General features: G+C 44.0%; 1 protein-coding gene across 2 annotated transcripts in view; it reads right to left on the bottom strand.

The window, feature by feature from the left end:
- The window catches only part of LOC123505789 (hemicentin-1-like), a 157,563-nt gene that overhangs the window by 35,949 nt on the left and 106,614 nt on the right, over nucleotides 1-15,000 (bottom strand). For both annotated transcript variants that reach the window (XM_045257481.1, XM_045257483.1), the window contains exons 4-6: nucleotides 11,047-11,240; nucleotides 7,999-8,112; nucleotides 1,202-1,468 (exon numbers count right to left, since the gene is read on the bottom strand). In XM_045257481.1, the coding sequence (XP_045113416.1) occupies nucleotides 1,202-1,468; nucleotides 7,999-8,112; nucleotides 11,047-11,240 (575 nt within the window). The remainder of the gene's footprint in view (nucleotides 1-1,201; nucleotides 1,469-7,998; nucleotides 8,113-11,046; nucleotides 11,241-15,000) is intronic.

The following is a 15,000-nucleotide window of genomic DNA, read 5'->3' as shown; positions in this document are numbered from 1 at the left end:
TCGCATCTCAATTTCCCTTTCGTTACACGGGGCCAAAAGAATGCTATCGGAAAAACATGAAATAAAAACTCACGGAACAATCAGAAAACAATTTGAGGAGAAGCTACTTGAGTGAAGACAATATCAAAGATCCAGTTAGAGAACGATACTGGTCACAGAAGATGGAGGAGAAAGAGGAGGAGGAGATAGAGGAGGAGATAGAGGAACAGAAGGAAGAGGAAGAGAGAGGAGCAGGAGGAGGAATATATAAACAAAAGACAGAAAAAAAGATGAAGAAAAGAATAAAAAAATGGTAGAAAAGAAATTACATGAAAAAAAAAAAAGATGATCAAGACACGTAATACAGGAAGGCACAACACAATGACACAAACAAGATAAAAGAAGACAAAGGTTGGAAAAAACAAGCAATTATATGACAAGACAATGAGAGGCAGACAAAGAAGGCGAAGGAACACAAACACACAAACCACGGCGGAGGTTCTGGCCCTTACGAGAGACTGTTTGTAATGAGCTACGCACGCTGACACAGAAATAACATAAACACACAAGTGAGTAAGGACAGGAAGGAAAGAGAGAGGGAGGGAAGGAAGGAAGAAAGGAAGGAAAGAAGAAAGGAATGATGGAAGGAGTGATGGGAGGAAGGAGAAAGGAAAAAGGAAGGAATAAATGAAAGAAGGAAGGAATGAACGAAGGAAGAAGGAAAAAGATGGAAGGAAGGAAGAAGGAAAGATGGAGGAAGAGAAGAAAGAAGATAAGAAAGGAGGAAAGAAGAAAAAACAGAGAAAAGCAAGGAACGAAAGAAGGAACATTATTAACAGAACTTAAGAAAAGAAGAAAAATCGTTAATTATTCTCATGATGCAAAATAACACATCAACACAAATAAAGGAAGGAAGTAAAGAAGGATGTAGAGAAAGAAGGAGAGAGGGAAGGAATGAAGGAATACATTGATACAAATAAGATCAACACCCCAACAACACAACACAGCAAAGGCCACAAGACGGTCAACAGAACACAACATTACGTCAGTACAACACAAGAACAGTTCAGCACAACATAAGAGCAAGTCAGCACAACACAAGATCAGGTCAGCACAACACAATAAGAGGTCAGCACAACATAAAAGCAGGTCAGCACGACACAAGAACAGGTCAGCCCAACACAAGTGGTCAGCACAACACAGAAGGTAGGCAGCAACTCACAATACAGGTCGAGGGAGACTGTGGTGTGGAGAGGCTCGGTGAGGTTGTTGTTGGAGGCGCGGCAGGTGAGGTTGGCGCGGGCGTGGTTACGGGTGAGGGCGGGTATGGTGAGCTCCGTCCGGACATGGTGCACGCCCACGCTCACCTGTAGCCCTGTCCCGCCCGCATGCCGCGCTGAAAGCAGGCTGCCGTCCTCCCCTAGCACCAGACTGCGGTTAGCCAGCAGCTCAGAGCCTCGCCACCAGGTAACCTCCGGGGGCGGCCGACCTGAGGAAGAAACAGGTAAATTATTCATTCTCTTCAGTACCTTGACGCTTTTTCATATTCATTCTCCCTAGTATTTGGTGATTCTATACAGCATCAGAAACTTATGTGGGGATTAAAGATAGCAAAGACCCTGGCCATTAATCTTCTGACCTCCATAGATCCTTCCTAATGTAAATAATATCGTCTAATCATACCCAAAAATCAAGGTAAAAATGGGTCACAGTAGTGTAGGGGTTAAACTGGTAACACGTGAGGTCATTTATACAGGTACCAGGTGAGATATGCAGGTAAGAGGTGTGAAAGTAAAGGTATGAGGTCAGGGTGTGCAGGTGACAGGTGAGAAAATATATGTAACTCTTGAGATAATAACAGGTGACAGGTGGGAAGCACAAGGAGACAGTGAGATAATGCAGGTAACACGCCAGAAAATATAGGTTATCAGGTGAGGTGATCAATGCTGAGAACAGACGAGGTAATACAGGTAAAATGATAAAATACAGGTAACAGGCTAGCAAAAGGTGAGGAAATACAGGTTACAATGAAGGAAATGCATGTAAAAAAACGAACGATACGAAAAACAGGCGGTGAAACAATACACACAACGTATCATAACTCAAGTGGGCGTTTTTTTATTTTGTTGCCCTCCTCCATAAAACAAGAAAGAAAATAAAAAGAATATAGAAAGTAACGTGCTATGATTAACGGAAGCAACAGATGAGAAGGAAAAAGGACCAACAGGTATAAATTAAGGAAAACTATATACGAAGACGAGTTTATTTATTTAAGGCACAGCAATGAAGCGGTTATACGTTGATGGCTAATTGGCTACTTAAAAAAACACTTCTTTCATTTAGAGGTGGATATAAAGATAATATTTTGTTAGAGAGTAGATTTGAGTGATCACAAGGAAAAGATAAGCAAGAAATTTATAAGGAAAATGACTGAAAAATAACTGCAGCTCCTATTTCAATCAGAGAGAGAGAGAGAGAGAGAGAGAGAGAGAGAGAGAGAGAGAGAGAGAGAGAGAGAGAGAGAGAGAGAGAGAGAGAGAGAGAGAGAGGGATGTGTGTGAGTGTTAAGAATTACAAGCTTTATCATGTGATGGGGTCAGTAATAATGATGACTATAATGATGATGATGACGTTGATAGTGGCAATAAAGAGATAATGACAACACCGCAGCCACCACCACTTGTTACTTACAAAAAAAAAAAAAAAAAAAAAAAAAAAAAACATTACTGGTGCGTGTAATGAGTCTCTATTCTCTTATCTTTCTCTTTCTTATTTTCTCACTTTTATTTTAATTCGTCTTAATTTGTCTCCATCTAGACCAGAAAATTGTTGCACGGATCTGTGTTGTTGCCATCCCACCTGCCAGGGCGAGGCGGCGCTGCGGACGTGACATTAACGAGTGTAGCCTTTCCCTTCCGCCTCCCGCTGGTGATTGGTCTCCATTACGCCGCCCAACTATGTTAATTCCAGCCCTCCCGGGGGGTGGGAGGGAGGGAGGAGGAGGAGGGAGGAGAGGGAGAGAGAGAGAGAGAGAGAGAGAGAGAGAGAGAGAGAGAGAGAGAGAGAGAGAGAGAGAGAGAGAGAGAGAGAGAGAGAGAGAGAGAGAGAGAGAGAGAGAGAGAGAGAGAGAGAGAGAGAGTCTGGTAGGTAACTTACTGCTACTACTGCTGCTACTACTACTACTACTACTACTACTACTACGATTACTACTACTAGTGCAACTACCACTACTACTACTACTACTACTACTACTACTACTACTACTACTACTACAACTACTACAACTACTGCTACTACTACTACAAAATACCGGGCGTTCTTTCGTTCTTCACCTTACTAGAACAAAACAAAACACACCAGAAACTACCTTATCTTTTCATTCACTTTCTTTTTCCTTCTTTGTTCAAGCAAGACGTGACCACACTTATGAATGACACTAAATACGCGGAAGTCACGAAAAAAAGAAACCAGTATGACGGAAGGAAGGAAAGATAATAGCAACACCTTCAGCACCTTCGTCACCCCTCCTGCAGGTACTAATCTTTCCTGATGTCTCAATTAACTGTTAACTGTTGCCTCGGGTGATACCAGGGCGGTCTTTCTTAAAGGAGACTGTAACACCTCCGACTCCTTCATTCTTGTCACACACGCCCCTTGACGCTACTAATCCTTGCCTTCCTTCCCTTCTCGCTCCATCCAACAACTCGCGCCCTCGTACTTAGCGGAGTATCAATGGATTACTTTAATGTGGATGCACCGCCCTTTTGGACCCCCTGGCCGCTGGTGGTCTGTTAAATCACTCAACCTATCGCGAACCACTAGGAATGGGGAAGGAGCGGGGCTTTTATAGGTGCCAAATGGTGTGGCTTGTGTAAAAGTGAGATGGTGGCGAAGGAAATGAGAATGAGGAAGATACTGCAATGTTTACGCACTCAAGTAAAAGCGAGTCAGTGTCTGGAGAGGATAAAAGAAAGGGATATGTTTAACAGCTGGCGGTGATGCGGCTTAGAGGGAAGATAATGAAGAAAATGAGGAAAATGAGGAGCAGGACGTAGACAAAGAAGGAATGATGAAGTGTATTAACAAGAAAAGAAGGAAAATAGCCGAGAGGAATTACTGGGAGAGGATGAGGAAGAAAATGACAAAGAGAACGGGGAATAGAATGGAGGTAATGAAGGATATGACAAAGGGAATAAAAGGGAAAAGAAGAAAAATAATCATGGAAGGAAAAAACGGAAATTGTTCATTAACTGCAGTAGAAGCGTGACTGTCGAGTACAAAAGTAATACATTGAAGGGGAAAACCAACACAAACCAAAGTAAAGTGTGGGAACAAAATCCACAAGTTAATGAGAAAATATGTCGGCAAAAAATATAAAAAAAATAAGACGAAGAAGAAAAAAAGACTTAAGTAGCATTCAGTCATTTTTGTGGAGTTTCTCGTGAAGTATCAAACGCAGAAATGAAGTACTTTTTGGTGTATATTTTGCTATTCAGGTCAGCATGGCACGTGTGTGTGTGTGTGTGTGTGTGTGTGTGTGTGTGTGTGTGTGTGTATATGTGACCCTTCCTGCCTCGGTCCCTCGTTCCCTCCAGTCTTTCCATCCATTCCTCCTGCCTTTCTTCCCTAAAGTCTCCCAAGGGTCCATTCCATCACTGTCCCTTTCCCTCCCGCCTCTCTGCGCACCTCCATACTTCCCTCCGCCCTGGCCTCCATACACCTCCACACACACGCGCCACACGAACGTCGCCTCACTTCCCATACCCCAAACAAGGGCAATTAAAAGGAAACAAGACAGGAAAGTCACTAACAATTAACTAGAGGTCATGCGGCAAGGCGCTACTGAAGGTTGAAGAGCGGGGGAGGCACTGGCACACTACTAGAGGAAGCGGTGGTAGTAGTGGTGGTGGTGGTGATGGTATAGTGGTAGTAAAAAGAACAGGTGGTGGTAAGTTCATCTTTTTCCCGAACGTTTTCCAGCGTGTCAGTAGGGTCGTTTGTTCCCGACGTAAAGGTTGATTTATGGCCTAAGCGTCAAGGTGGAGCGAACAACGGCATTTGTCTTCATGTCGTAGATCACACCAGCGCCCCGGGGGGAAGACACCATCACCGTACCCCCTCTCCCCCTTACAACCACGCCACCCACGCACTCACCTCTACTACGGTACACCTGCACAATGCTACTACTTGTCTTCCTATTTTCCCTCTTCTTTATCTTTTTCTTCTCTCCACGTCAACATCCGCGTACGTAACACTGTCTTCCACACTTATCCCTTCCTGTCTTATCCCCTTCATAATACACTACACAAAGTCCCTCCTCTTCTTCAACTATCTTCACACTAGCACATCCTCAACACCTCCCCTTCCTCTTCCTCTTTCCTACACTAACACACACCCAAAATCTACCCTCCCCCCTCACACTTTTCCACACTAATACACCCAAAACAACTCCCCTTCCCGCTCCCCTTTCATTTCCCTACACCAGGAAACCCACAACACTTCATCCCCTCCCCTTCCCTTTCCCCCACCACACACACAAACACACACTGTTGGCTTCCCCTACATTCCCTTCCCCTCCTAGTCGATACACACACTCGCGGCGATACATCACAACCTGACCTTGTTAACCAGAGGCAGTTTACACGCGTTTAAATACCAGAGTGCCGTGAGTAACTGGAAGCCTCACGCAAACCCTTTATTTCCGAGGCAAACACGGCTCTCCCTCTCCTCTCTCCCTCACTTTGCGTCACTCCCTTTGTCCTGCACTAAAATAAAGGGAAAAATATACTGCCTACACGCACCTCCAGTACATGGGTTGGTCCACACGCGCGCGACACACACACACACACACACACACACACACACACACACACACACACACACACACACACACACACACACACACACGCATGTACGATTAGGTTGACGCTTATTCCTCGTGATGGGTGTGGGTGGTTGGGAAGGTTTGAAGGTAGAAGTGTATAGTAGGTACGGAAGGTTGGCTTGGGGTTGGTGTGCAGGGGGTAAAAATAAATGAAGGGAAGAGGTAGGCAAAAAAAAGAATGAAAAAAGGGACGCGTGATTCTAATGAAGGTGGTAAAGGTAAAAAGGCTGCATTATGTTGGAATAGAAGAAGCCCAGGTAATTCGTGGCACACAAGGTACTTAGAGAATAAATGGGGGAAAAAATGTACCGCACGGATATGATTTTAAAAGGGAGAAATTTCGGGAGGTTGTTACTTGTAGAGAGCGAGAGAGAAAAAATACTGTGAGGGGAAAAAAAAAAGTTAATACGGGAGATTGGCCTGGAAAAGTTAATGAAGGCTGGTGTTTATTGCAGGCCAACGGCGAGCGTGAGGTTATAACGCGCCGCCTAACACAACAACACTCGGTGGAGGAAAGATGACAAAAAAATAACACCGAATAAGAAAATAAATAGATAAATAAGATAACAAAACAATAAAATATAAAAGTAACAGAAGGAAAATTAAACATTACAATAGAAAATTACGTACCGCGCTGCCTAACAATATCAAGAGCTAAATTCTAAAACACACCTGCGCCGCACCGCCAATGTAAATAGAAAACAAATCACCAGACATTTCAAGAACAACAAACAACAATGCATATCCCTTAAGGCAATGTAAGCAAAATTTATATAAGTATCTGCAATAAAGACATAAAAGAGAATGGATATCTAGCCAGTATAATGCTTGGAAGTGGCTGCAGGACACGAAATAAAGGCCTTAGTGAGGAGAATGAACAAGGAAAGACGCGCCAGTAACTAGTGAAAGAGTTAATTAAACAACACATCTCTCCTCGTAATTCTAGATACCTTAATTTTTGACAACTGTACCTTTAAACTCACATAATCTAGTCTTTTTTCTTCCCTTCCTCACCCTTTACAAAAACCCATAGAAAAGAAAATAACATTAAAAAAAAAATACTCTAGACAGCATTATTTTCCTACCGCAACTTCAGCAAACTTTCAGAAATAGAGTAACATAAAGGCGGAGATTTGGGGAGGCAACGGACACTCAGATAGGAGAGTTATGGAGAGATGGAGCGAGATACAGGAGGGGGGGGGGCAGGAAGTCTAATCAGGCGCAGGGAAGAGAACATAAAGGAACCGTAGAGAGAGAGAGAGAGAGAGAGAGAGAGAGAGAGAGAGAGAGAGAGAGAGAGAGAGAGAGAGAGAGAGAGAGAGAGAGAGAGAGAGAGAAGGTAGGAGAAGGAAAGAGAGGCAGAGGAAGGGAGTGAGGGAAGCAGGAAGGATAATATGTAGGAGGGAAATTATGGCAGGATACAGCAAGTAAGCAGGTAGATAAAGGCGAGGCACGGAGGGGTGGGGTGGCTTCGTAATAAACAGGGTTACGACAGGGGAGAGGGAGAAAGGTGTAGGGAAGGGAGGGCTTAGGTGTGGACGGAGGCAGGGTGAGGTACATGAAGGGAAGAGGGATGAGATTAGATAAGAGATGGCAAAGCAACAGAAATAATAGAATAAATGAGCTTGTTTCTTGGTTCCTCATTTATAGAGAAACAGTATTACAAGATTCATTTTTGTCCTCTTTTCCTTGACTGATTTCGCTAATACATGGAAAAATAGGGAAATAAAGAAAGAGCACAATAGGGTGGGCAATGGGCAAGGCAGGGACAACGTAGGATAAAGTAAGCTTAATGAAAAGGATGAAATAATATAGAGTAGGGGTAGGACGGTTAGGAAAGGTGTGTGCTGTAGGAAGAAATGAAAAGGTAGATAGAATAGGAAAGAAAAGATAGAACACGGGATGTAAGAAAGGCAAATGGAGTGGAGGGAAAATGGGAAAACACATGTAATAGGGAAAAAGACACACTGAAGAATAAAAAATAGAATAAAAAAAGGTGGCATAGAGGGATACATAAGTGAAGGGAATTGTAAGATTTATGTAAGAGAAAGGTACACTGAAGAATAAAACAAAGAAGAGCAAAGGAGGTAAATGGGATTGAGGGGTACATAACTGAAGGGAAGGGCAAGACTCACCTCCTGTGGCGACGCAGTAGAGGGTCAGTCTGGAATCTTCCGTGAGAGGCCCCAGCAGACCAGAGGACACCATGTGGCTCTCCTCGTTCAGCACCACCAGACGGGACGGCATCACTGTCAACGCACCACCACCAGGGTTAGTGAGACACTCCTGCCATCACACTCTTCACTTCCATCACCGTCACCATTCTCACCACTCACAACCATACAGCATGAGTCACCGCCACTTATTATTATTTTTTTTACGCAAGATGGAGACCTGCCAAGGCCAACAAAACATAAAAAAAAAGGCCCACTGAAACTGAAGGTTCCCAAAAAAAGATTAAAGGAATTAGCCAAAAGATAGGGACTAATGTCTTGAAACTGCAACCTAAATGTGTTACTGTGATATTTCTACTTCCACACACCACGTCATTCTCACTCACCATCTTCCATTAATAATTTAAGTGTCACATGGCTGCACGTCACTATCACCTAATGTCATACAGCTCCACCACATATTTAACCACTATTTCACTGCCAAACACCATCATGTCACCGTCACTAAATATCACTATTAACAGTTGATTTGGCGGCCATGGAACATATCACTTTATTCACTATTTCACTGTCTCAGCACCGCATCACTCTGCAGGGGTCGCCTCCCCACACCCACAATGCATCACACCACATTGTAGTTACGAGAACCACAGCACTCAAAAATCGCTCCTCCTATCCCCACTCCAGCCCACCAACACACCTAGTCCTTCTAGTCAAAACATACCGAAGTAATTCTTACATCCGTATTTATCCCTCAGTATGTGTCTCCCCTTCACGCACGCAGCACCCAGACAAGACCAGTGTGGGGAATAACAAGCGCGCACCATCACCGCCGCCACCACCGTCCCCTTTACTTACTTCACGCCGGCACTGCATGTATCACTGTAACACTCAAATATTGAAGCTTGCTCAACAAATACCAGGGAATGAAAAGAACAAATTTCGCCAAAGCGTCGCGTGTCCATATATAACGTTTCATGTCAAGGGAAATCTAACACTACATTGCAAAATTTACGAAATGAGTCGCTAAAAAAATTAAACACATTCTTTCTCAGTGTGATATGACGCTGTTGCATAATTGACCGACACGCCCCCGGGAACGCCGCTCCCGACTTGTGGGTATTCTCCCCTCTCTCTCTCTCTCTCTCTCTCTCTCTCTCTCTCTCTCTCTCTCTCTCAGAACACACACACACACACACACACACACACACACACACACCTACAACTACCAATCAAAAAGTAATATTGAAACGTTTGTCTGAAATCAACGTTCGAACCTTTGATATTTTGTGCACAATGATGCCGTTATCAAAATTGTTATTAATTAAAACCGCGCCATCCGTGTGGACGCCGGTGCCTCTCTCAGGGCCTCACCCGTGGCTAGCCTTTGCCAGGGGCTGCACCACCCCCGCAGCCAGCCGCCAGCCGCCGCGCGGCGATAAAGCATTGAAACCAGCTGAGTGCAGAGATTTACCAAGTTTCATTAAGTCTGAAATGGCGAAGTGCCTCAGCCGAGCCGCCCATCACCGAGGGAAGCACCACAGGCAGCTCGCACTCACCAACACACGCCCTCGCCACACTCCCCAACAAGGCGCCGCGGCATTAGGGCGGCACGACACCCCTAAGAACGCCTCCCCTGCGGCCCCCGATGAACGGTTATGTGGAGCGAGGAACTGAGCCGCAGGGCTGGCCTGAGGGGCGAGGGCACGGGGGGCGGAGGCTAATACCACTTGGGCCCTGATTGCCTCTCGGGGCCAGACAGCTTAGAGGAAACTGGTCCTGCTTGTGGCGGGGACTGCAAAGGCGGGGTGGGGTGGAGGGGGTGGGAGGGATTCACAGACTGTGTTGCTTAATACGGAGCAGCTAACAAAGCGAGCGAGCAAGGGTGCACACGCGCGCGCGCACACACACACACACACACACACACACACACACACACACACACACACACACACACACACACACACACACACACACACACACACACACAACGATCCAATTCAAACTCAAACTTCCATCAGTTAATGAGACAGAACAAACGACATTACATAACTTTTTTCCCACTCTGCCCCATTCCCATTCCGTCCATTCCTTCCTTCCTTCCTTCCTTCCTTTCCCTTCTCTCTTCGCACTGAGGACTGTAAAGCTGACGAAGGCGAAGGAAGAAGGGCGTGGGTCTGACCTTGAAGCTCCCCTCTACCACTACTTCCTCTTCCTCTCTTCCCTCTCTCTCTCCTGGTTTCCCCCTCCCTCCCGCCCTCACACCTTCCCTCCCTTCCTTCCCTCCTCTTCATCCCTCACTATGGAGAAAAAAAACAGGCAAGTTATCTGACCTTGAAGAAATCCACCTGACAAACTCGTTCCTCCTTTTCTCTCCCTCTAATACCTCTTCCAAATTTCTGTCACTTTTCCTCTTCGTGTTACTACCTCTCCTCTCCCTTTAAGTGCTCTTTTACTTTCTCTTTACTCTTTCTCTCATCCTTTTTTCTATGAGCGTCATTTCCTTTTCCTTCCTCTTCTTTATCTTTAGCAATTCTCTGCCAACAAAACCTCTTCTCTTTCACTCTTATTCCTTCCCATTCCTCTCCAATTCATCCCCATCATTTCTGTACCCTACCTTCCTCTTTCCTATAATACCCAATAAATTTATCACATCCCTCTTTTCCTTTTTCTTCCCTCTCATGTGACTCTCTGCCAACAAATCCTCTCTTTTTCACTCTTATACGTTTCCATTCCTCTCCAATTTCTCCCCTTCTTTGCCTTATCCTACCTTCCTCTTTCCTATAACACCAATCAATTTTCACACCCTCCTTTCCCACCTCTTCTCTCTCTCTCTCTCTCTCTCTCTCTCTCTCATGTGATTCTCTACCAACGAAACCTCTTTTTCTCACTCATACCCTTTCCCTTCCTTCCCTTACCCTATCTTCCTCTTTCTTATAACACCCAATCAATTTTCACATCCCTCTTTCCCTCCCACCCCCTTCCTTCCCTTCTCAGTTCCCTGCTCACCGTAGACTGTAAGATTCACGAAGGCGGAGAGAGTTGGGCCGTCTCTGAAGTCCACGCGACATTTGTACCTGCCCGCGTCTGAGCCTTGCAGAGGATCCAGGGTGAGGTGACCGCCTTCAGATACCTCCGCCCTCACCCGCCCCTTCACCTCCTCATCGATGTACTCCTTGTCCGCCGGCTCCCTCAGGTCGATGCTAAGGAGGAGAGGAAAGACAACATTGAGTATGCGTGTCGTGTGTCGTGTGTCGTGTGTGTGTGTGGAGGGGGGGGAGGGGGGACAGGATTATTTGTTTTTTCATATACTTAAAAGTGTATTTTGTATTTCTTTGTACTGAGTGTATGTAAATTTTTATTGTTCTCTCTCTCTCTCTCTCTCTCTGTCTTAATAATTAAGGCATGAATCACGAGTCAAGAAAGGGAGTTTGCAGAGAGAGAGAGAGAGAGAGAGAGAGAGAGAGAGAGAGAGAGAGAGAGAGAGAGAGAGAGAGAGAGAGAGAGAGAGAGAGAGAGAGAGAGAGAGAGAGAGAGAGAGAGAGAGAGAGAGAGAGAGAGTGGAAAGGGAGAGAGGAGGAAAATTAAAGGTGAGGGAGGTGGGACACATGAGAACTGAATCATGGGTGGAGGGAAAGGAAAGAGGTAGGAAGGATAGGAGGAGGAGGAGAAGGAGGAGGAGGAGGAGGAGGAGGAGGAGGAGGAGAAGAATCATGGGTGGAGGAGGAGGAGGAGGAGGATAGGAGGAGGAGGAGGAGGAGGAGGAGGAGAAGGAGAAGGAGAAGGAGGAGGAGGAGGAGGAGGAGGAGCAAATAGGAGGAAAAGGAGGAAGAGGAGGAACATGACAAAATACCACATATATGGGACAAGAAAGTGTAGACAAAGAAAAGAGTAATATGAAAGATGATGATGAAGTGACGATAATGAAACATGAGATGAATAAGAAAAAAAATAACACAACACGGTACTAAACTTCATAACACACACGAACTTACGTCCTTTGAAGGGCTAAATCTACCACACACCACTCGAATGTCACTCACAGCTTAGCAAAAACGTATAGGCACAAACGAAGGAAGAGAAAAATACCAAGAGAGAATAGACATGCCCCCGTCCCTCTCCTTTCCACCCTTCTCCCCATCCCTTCCATCCCTCAAGAGGCGGGCCGGGGGATATAAAACAGGAACTAATTATCGTATAGATATTACAAGTCAATCCGGATCGATGAAAATGTCAAGACAATAGATGATTATGATTTGAGAAACACGGGAACGTCACCTTCATACACACACACACACACACACACACACACACACACACACACAGAGAGAGAGAGAGAGAGAGAGAGAGAGAGAGAGAGAGAGAGAGAGAGAGAGAGAGAGAGAGAGAGAGAGAGAGAGAGAGAGAGAGAGAGAGAGAGAGAGAGAGAGAGAGAGAGAGAGAGAGAGAGAGAGAGAGAGAGAGAGAGAGAGTATAGTAGTAGTAGTAGTAGTAGTAGTAGTAGTAGTAGTAGTAGTAGTAGTAGTAGTAGTAGTAGTAGTAGCAGTAGTAGTAGTTTAAATTATAGGAACGTATAGGAAAAATGTGGCTTTCAAAATAACAGTGAACATTAATAAAAAAAAAAAATACGCAAAAGGAAAGAAAAAATGGTACAAATGGAATAAAAACCTATGAATTTTAAACACAAAATTTATATATAAATCCTGAAAAACAAACACACACACACACACACACACACACACACACACACACACACACACACAAACACACTGATCACCTACCCATCAAATAAAAGAGGAAAAAAAAAAAGAGGAAAAAAATAGAATCACGCTGACCCATCCAAAAATATTAACGTTGAGGCTGGCTGTTGATTCCCGCGGCGTAAAACTTCACAAATTTGATCGATATAGACGAATTGCGACCGTGGGGAGGATCAGATGGCGCGTAAAAATGACCAGGAGTTGCGATGGAAGTGTGTTGCCATCGCTATACAAAAACAGAGACACAACACACGGGGCTCCCATGAACTTATTGATTGTTACCTTGTTATCACCTCTCACTTCTATCTAATTCGTGCATCTTTCAAAACTCTCAGCCATTCTCAAACGCCATTACTTGATCTACAGCCCTTTATAGTCTAACCCCTTCAGTACTGGGACGTATTTTTTATTACCATGAGTTTAGTGTACGATTGAATGTTTTTATTGACATTAGGAAGAGTCTGTGGAGCTCGATAGATTAATGGCTAGAGTCTTCACTATATTAATCCTCACCTACGTTTCTGAAGCTGTATCAAATAATCTTTCAAAACATGCATGCACTTTGAGACACCTTTACTTGATCTACAGCCCTTGAGTACTGAGACGCATTTTTTATCACGAGTTTTGTGTTCGATTAGACGTTTTTATTGACAACTGGAAGGGTCTATGCAGCTCAAAAGACTAATGGCCAGATTCTTCATTATCTTAATCCTCACCTGCGTTTCTGAAGCTGTATATAATCATCAAATAGTAAGCAGAATGATTATGAAAACACGTTATGGTACTAAAGGAGTTAAACTGATTACAGATTCCAAAATAGAAATATGTAAAATAAGAAAAAAACGGAATGAACAAGTGACGAAGGAAAGGAAGATGATGGGCAGAGAGATATGTGAGAATATCAAGAAAAAGGGAGAGGGAAAAGAGCAAGAGATAAGAAATGGAAGAGAAAAAGAAGATTGAGGAAGTAAAGTTGGTAAAAAAAAGGATGGAAAAAAAAGATCAAAGAGGAAGTATGATAAAAGAGAAAGATAGATCGATAATAGAGAACAAAGAGAGAAAAGACTAAAGAGAAAAAAAAAAAACACACACACACACACAGGAAAGAAGGAACAAGGAAAGAAATGAGGAAATGGCAGAGATAGAATTAGGAAAAAAGGAAGAACACAAGAAAGAAAAAACACAACATAAAGAATAAACGTAAATAAAAAAAAACAGCTGGTAGAGACGAGAGAGAGAGAGAGAGAGAGAGAGAGAGAGAGAGAGAGAGAGAGAGAGAGAGAGAGAGAGAGAGAGAGAGAGAGAGAGAGGAGGGAGGAGAAAGAGAAAGAGAGAGGGACATGGCAGGGAAGAATAAGGTGATGGGGTCTTTTGTGTGGCCACCTTAGACCTCCTCTTCGTGGCAGCTGACAGGAAGCGCAGAGTTTTGTGGAAAATCCATCAAGAAGGGACACAGGCGGATATTAAAGAAGGGAGGGAGCGATGGCCTTGTTGTGGGTGTTGGTGGAGGCGGTGGAGTGTGGGAGATGTACAGGGTAGGTGGGTTTGTGTTTGGACGGATGGTGAGTAGGTGGATATGTTTACGTGTTGGGTAAGTGGGTAAGTGGGGGTGTATATACAAGATAGGTGTTTTTTTTTTTATATATGTGTTGAGTGTGGGTAGGTGGGTTTGTGCATGTCTTAAGTGTGTGTACCATCTAATACATGTTTTGTTTTATGTACGAGGGGAAAACTAGCCAAGAACAAGATAAAAAAAGAAATGAAGGCCCACTTAGTTGCCAGTCCCTTTACAGATCCGGAAGAGTTAGCCAAAAGACAGGAAAAAAAAAATATGTCTACAAACCTCCCTCTTAAATTTACTTCGTTTTGACAAATGTTATATGCCTATTGGTTTCTTTGGGGGAGGAAGTTATGTTGTAATTTATTTTCTTTTGACGCTAAATTATCTATCCATCTGTTCATCTTATCTATCAGTCACACTAAACTATGCATATAATTGTGTGTGTGTGTGTGTGTGTGTGTGTGTGTGTGTGTGTGTGTGTGTGTGTGTGTGCATATATAGATGAAGATGTACAGTATAAACAGTTCTACGTGTTTGCTTATCTGTCTAGAAAAACATATCACATAAAAGAAGTAATTATAAACACACACACACACACACACATACAAAATCTGCTAATCCCCTCCCACCACCTCCACTCCT

This window comes from Portunus trituberculatus, chromosome 18 (genome assembly GCF_017591435.1).
Source record: "Portunus trituberculatus isolate SZX2019 chromosome 18, ASM1759143v1, whole genome shotgun sequence".
Lineage (NCBI taxonomy): Eukaryota > Metazoa > Arthropoda > Malacostraca > Decapoda > Portunidae > Portunus > Portunus trituberculatus.
This window is presented reverse-complemented; position numbering and strand designations above follow the sequence as displayed.